The sequence below is a fragment of the Idiotropiscis lumnitzeri genome, chromosome 7 (assembly GCF_059441095.1).
Source record: "Idiotropiscis lumnitzeri isolate Australia: NSW breed Sydney's pygmy pipehorse chromosome 7, RoL_Ilum_1.0, whole genome shotgun sequence".
In the NCBI taxonomy this organism is placed as follows: domain Eukaryota; kingdom Metazoa; phylum Chordata; class Actinopteri; order Syngnathiformes; family Syngnathidae; genus Idiotropiscis; species Idiotropiscis lumnitzeri.
This window is the reverse complement of record NC_142397.1, coordinates 8,411,787-8,417,786: the sequence shown is the minus strand read 5'-3', so window position 1 is coordinate 8,417,786 and position 6,000 is coordinate 8,411,787. Positions and strand designations below refer to the sequence as shown.

At 43.0% G+C, this 6,000-nt stretch overlaps 1 protein-coding gene across 4 annotated transcripts in view; it reads left to right on the top strand.

The window, feature by feature from the left end:
* The first annotated feature begins 821 nt into the window (after nucleotides 1–821).
* Nucleotides 822–6,000, top strand: part of mcamb (melanoma cell adhesion molecule b) — a 29,315-nt gene continuing 24,136 nt past the window's right edge. For 3 of the 4 annotated variants that reach the window (XM_088300777.1, XM_088300776.1, XM_088300775.1), the window contains exon 1: nucleotides 872–972. In XM_088300777.1, the coding sequence (XP_088156903.1) occupies nucleotides 909–972 (64 nt within the window). In that variant the 5' untranslated portion in view covers nucleotides 872–908. Of the gene's footprint in view, nucleotides 973–6,000 lie in introns of all 4 variants that reach the window. The other variant, XM_088300774.1, reaches the window with a different exon arrangement.

Here is a 6,000-nt window from a genome sequence, read left to right as displayed (position 1 = left end):
GTTTTAACATAGTTTGTACCGCAGGCCCGTCCAAATCATTCCTCGTCTTGTGTCAATATTAAGATCGGCATCCTGCACGGAGAGGGAGTCGCTCAAGATGCAGATCTTGAAACTGCCGAGTGGGAGAGAACAGACAGAATTAAATCATTGCTAATTATAAATACCCTTTGTTGGCAAGAGTTGAGCAAAAAGGAGCATTCATTTAATTAATTAATTTAATTAAAGCAGAAATTTATTCATTTGTGTATCGTGTTATATTCCCAATGGCACGTTCATCGTTTCACATTTACATTCCAGTTAGAAATTCAAAACTCTTGAGCTCCTTCAACTCACCTTGGGACATCTTGGACGGAGTCATTAGCAGAGTTGGGCACTTGACCCTTTTTTTGCTGGTCAGTCCCCCAACCTCCGGCCGCGATCTCGGTACATTTCAGGCCTCGACCCTCCGGCCTTATTCATAAAAATTGTCGGCGACCCCTCTTTATGACTCTTAAAACTGTTGGCGAATGTCTGGCGAATATTTTTGTTAACATTTGTGACCCTTGGACGTTCCCCTAAGGTGGCTGCTTGGGAGTTTGAGGCGGCGTGTGACGTAAACCGAGAACCTCAGTCTTGAACATTTGTCACTGCCAAGCCATGACAATCAATACGGAATCATTTTTCCAAGTCATTTTCAAAAAGTTCCTCTTCTTTTGAACACTGCGAAAAAACAAGTGTGAATGTGATTTTTTTTTTTTTTAAACGTGCGACCACTATTCCTCACCACCCCTGCAGGGTGCATCCTCGCTCGCTCAATGTGTGTGTGTCTTCAGGACCACTCCATGCTACACCCTCCTCCTCCTCCTGCTGCCTCTCTCACACACACTTTCACTTGCACATCAGACGCGCCACAGTACCGATCAACAAGCATGGACGCACGACACTCTGCCGCTCTGCTCGCCGGACTGGTGTTCCTCCTTCACGGTTTTTCGGGTGAGTGCATCCGCTGCCCGTCGCAGAGCTTTTTTTTTTTTAAATTATTTTTGCACTCTCTTCATTGGAAAAAAAAGTTGAAAGTTGCCAGTGTGGCTATTCTAGAGCTTTATGGATATAAAAAAAAAGCTTCAGATCAGCTGTTTGCCTGCAGAGAAACTTGTTAAGAAGCGCACGTTCTGTGTGAATTACACGTGACTCCTTCTCTTGCTTCGACTGATTTTCCGTGAAAAAGTGAGTGCTGTTCCAGCCGTGTTTACGTGTGTGTAAACAGATTTTATGGTGCGCAATCTGAGGGTTGTAAAGTGAAGTTGTTTTAACCTCTTAGTGGATTTGCAGACTGAATAACCTGAAGTCATGCATTGAGAAAGTAAATCTTAACGAGATGATTTGTTTTTATGTAAAACGTCACTGACAAATTGCGACTGAGCAGGTAAACTCTAAGAGGATGTATAAGTCACGATGGAGTCGGTCACATTAGCTGGCCGTGAGTATTTTTAGCCCCCGCACAGAAGTTCTCTGCTTTCTGTCAGCTCCTGTCTGACCCCGTGCAGAAAGTTCTGGTCACTTATTAGTGGAAGAAGTTGTCAGCGTATATACGGGGATGTACATTTTGATGAATTATTTACATGACTGGAAGAAAATTAAAGAAGGTTTCCTGTGCACATTGCAAGTGGCTGTTTATATTTAGAGCAGCGTGGCTTGGAATTCGGCGTTAACGACGACTGAGCAGCTTTGTTTGCGTCTTTGATTTACTTGTTTGCGTGTCACATGCCGTGGATGCTCACCCGGCCTCCGCCCATGCCAAAGCTTTCCTCTCTTTCAGGGTCCGACTTCCCTCCCGCCCTTCTAATTCCTCTTTGTTTTTGGCCACCTTTCCCCACCTCCTCCGTGCGCATTGTGTTTGTTCATCTTCCGTTTCGGGTCAGCCTGACCATTGTTCACGGGTTCTTATAAGCTGGTCCCCGCCCACCGCAACTTCCTGGACTTTGCACACTTCTCTTGCGCCAATGTTGACGGAGATTCCCCGAAACCACCTGGATTGACTTTTGTTTTAACATATTGAATCACGTCATGCCAAGGAATTACGATGAAGTGACAGGTTCTTCAATTATAGAGAGCATCTATAAAAGTAGTGCTTTGCCACCAACTTGCGGCACTCACTCAACGTTTTTTATTATCATTTTTTTTTTTTATTAACCAAAGAGCTCGATTCCTATCCCATGTCATTTCACTTTGGCAAACCTCAGCTTTACAGATGCCATGTTTTGTTAATAGGCATGTGTTTAAAAAAAAAAAATAATCAAGAACTGATCTGACAAATCGGAGTCAAGCAATATAGCACAAAAACATTTTTGGGAGGAAATGTTTGTTAGTCGAAAGGAAAGTTATGACACTTGCTTGTCGGTTTACGTGAGTAAACTGTTGCTTGGAGTCGGCGCAGGCCTTTGGCACGTTGAGCGAGCCACTTCGTCTTTTGTCCTCACAATGACATCAGAGGAAAGACAGGCGGGGCGCTGTAATGCAGCAGTGACCGAGGACGTGTTCACTTCCTGTGACATGGGCCAATCAAGCAACTTGGCTCATGGAAAGTGACCCGCTGTCTGCTCTCGTCAAGGCGACAATAAACGGCTTTGTTCTGCCGCGGGATGCAAAATGGAGGCTCGACAGATCTGGATTTTAAGCAGCACAGGAGAGCGATGCAAGTCCTTAAATTCGGATTTCTCCGGAACGTTTGCACGCAGTTAAATGCGGTGCTGTGTGGAGGTATTTAGTTCATGTTATTATTTATTTATTTATTCTTAGAAATCTACAGATGTTTTGTTGACGACTATCATGTGAGAAAAGTCGGATCAAAGCTTGACTGATCAATAATGTTGTCCTCGACTTTTTTTGCACCATGGACTGTTTCTGACGTCAAAACACGTCGATGGGCCGGAATAGAAAAAAAATTCTAATTTAGATTATGCTTCTGTAGGTGTGTTTTGTAAATACGATTTGAACGACGTTTTCGTCAGCACATTATTGGGCTTAACATTTTGGCAAGTGCAGAATGCTGCCCTCGTTCGCCACCAGCTGCGATCAGAATAGCCGAAGCTAGCAAAGCTATTCTCAACTACAACCATCTTATTTTTGTACTCTCGGATTGACGCGGGTGTGTAAAGACTATCTCGTCTTGCTGGATGGACATTTTGCCGCTCTAGACAGCAATATGTGGCGACGGGAGCAGATGGCGGAATTGAAAGTCCACTGAAATTAGCCAAATGTGCGATTACAGATGAGTCGGTGTGAAGATTTAAACGTCGATGTGGAGTCGCAAAGACGACTTTCTGACTTATCAACACATACAACTTTGTTTTATTCATCATTTTTCCATTCGAGTATGAAGCAACTCCCCTCAAACGACTGCTAAACTCCAATTCGCGATCCCTCTGGGAATTGTCCATACCGTTGATTTCTCCTCGTTGCCTTTACCATAAAGGCCTTTCTTCTGGGTTCTGATTGGCTACAATAGTCAAACGGTTAATGGTTCCAGCACCTCCTGTTGCTTTGACCGTCTGCTTTTAAAAAATACCTTTCCACTGCGGTAGACATATTTTTCAATTGCATTTTATCGTCGCGGGCGGTCGCTCTTGCTCTGGCTTTCTATTCGTTTCTATCGATAGAACACTGTTGATGGCAGTTGCTATTTCTAATACTTTCAGGCATTTTAATCGCAGGATAAAGTCAGAGTCTTTTCAGTCGCACCACGTGTGCTTGGCTAATTGGGCCTATTACCGTACACTTTCAAGCATCCCTTGAGCAGATTCTTGTCTAGTGGAGCTGCATGTTAAACAGTGTGCGTCTTTCTTCAGCGCCAGCTTTGAGCCGCGTCGACGTGATCTCACGCAACAGCTTCCTGAGTCCAACACTGCCACTCATGTGGGCCTCGAACCGTATCGGTCTCACCTTTAAAGGGCAGACATTCTCGGAATAGTGAAACATGATACACAATGACTTAGCTCACTGAGTATTCAGATATGTTTGACACGGACAAAAGTTTTGGGACATCGCCTCTGCGTTTTGTCGTTTAGGTTAGTGGGACATTTTGGTCAAGAATGTTTGAAGTTTTTTGGGGGCGTGGCCCTTTTTTTCTGTTGCAGCGTCACGGTGTTCCGCGCACAAAGTAAAGTATGGTGAGGAAGACACATGCACAGAGCCCTGACCTAAACCCCAGTCCTGGTACTGGTACTTTTGTCCAGTACTGGGTTGTACCAAAATAGTAAAACCAACTTTTGGGGCCTGCATCATAAAAAAAGGCAATCAAGTAATTACAAGACAAATACCAACTTGACTCACATTTATTTGAAATGTTTTCCCGGTATTTGCTCCCTTTGTGTTGTAGTGGTTCACCTGCAAGCCAAAGGTTTCCCTTTACAATCGGATCCTTCTATTGATGTGGATCGCGTGCATTATCACCATTACAGGGGTCAATACTGAGCAACTCTGCAGGCTGATTGGTGGACCCAGCTGCTTCCAGGACTTTGTGCTGTTATCATCACTCAGCCGCGTCCTTTATTATTTTGTCACGCACGCACGCACGCAGGCGCTTGGAGCTTTTCAACAAATCCAGTCTTGTTTAATGACATATTTTCGGAAACGCTTGTTTCACAGGAAGGAAGGAAGTTGCAAGTGTGTTTTGCCTTGATAAACAATTAAGTCTGCAAGAAAAATTCAACACGTCTTATGATAAACTTCAAGAAGGCTGGATTGTTTAAAGTGGATGATTATGGTTGGGTTACAAAATGTTTCAAAAGAACGTATGAGGTGTTAAATAATGGGGAAAAATAGAAACTTCTGTTCTCCATGACATAATTAAATTAAATGTAATGAAATTAAATTATTAATTACTTTTAATCTTGCAACTCAAAATTCAATTGGTTGAGCGACAGCTTGTATTGAAAAAAAATAAATTATTATTATTATATCATTATTCACATCTCATGACGCCACTGAACTCGAAGTGTGCAACAAGGCAAATCGACGGTTGAAAATGTAAATTTTTCGATTATATGCATTGGGATCAATTGCTCCCTTTGTGACGACAACATAATTCCAGCGGATTCAAGTTTGCCGGGCCACTTAAATCTCCATGCTGAGAGCAACAGCTGCACACACCTGGTGACTGCACGATGCTGAGAACATGCACTTATCCACGTTTGGCCATATTTGAGCATGAACTCACACGATACAAATCACAATTTCTGTTAGCAACATGACACAAGACAACAACTAATGGATCTACAACCATGCAAAAGCATTATACTGCAACAATGACCAAATATGAAAGTCACTCAGTAGAGAGCAGACCTCTGCCAAGGCCGACTGTTCACTAGTTCAGACATTTCTCATAGACAACAATGGGACTCATTGATGCTTAAGTGACTCAAACGGGAAAAATAAATTCCACTATTCGTCCTTTTATACTGGTCCTCAACCAAAATGTGATGGCTTCTTCCTTGATTTATGCATGTACATTTTTTTGCGGAAATTTAATTTGCAATTTTTATAATGCACCTTGTCGGCATGTTAGTCAATTTGCCCAAACGATCCATTCATTCATCCGTCCAACTCATCAATTTATCCATCCATACCAAATATCAAAATGAAAATTTTTTTTTTTTTTTTTAAAACTGGACCTATGAACATCTCAGTGCAAAGCTGCAGATTAGGTTATCCACTTAGAAATATATACAATATTGCTTTTTGTTCCCAGCGTGGGTCAAAGGTGACTCGGTGTCCCCGAGGGGAGCCAGTTGTTCCTGCTCGTCATTCACACTGACGCCAGTGCCATGCCGACGCTTGGGCTTTCACAAATGAAGAACATTCCTGGACGCCGCAAGGGGTGTGAAGTAACAAATGTAATGGACATTCCCAAGAAGACGGGTTGGGATGGGTGAACACATGCTAGAGCAGCAATGTCTGGCATATAAAACGCAGACAGGACCAAAATGCCAGCAATGAGCCAATATGGCAGACTTTCTGAAT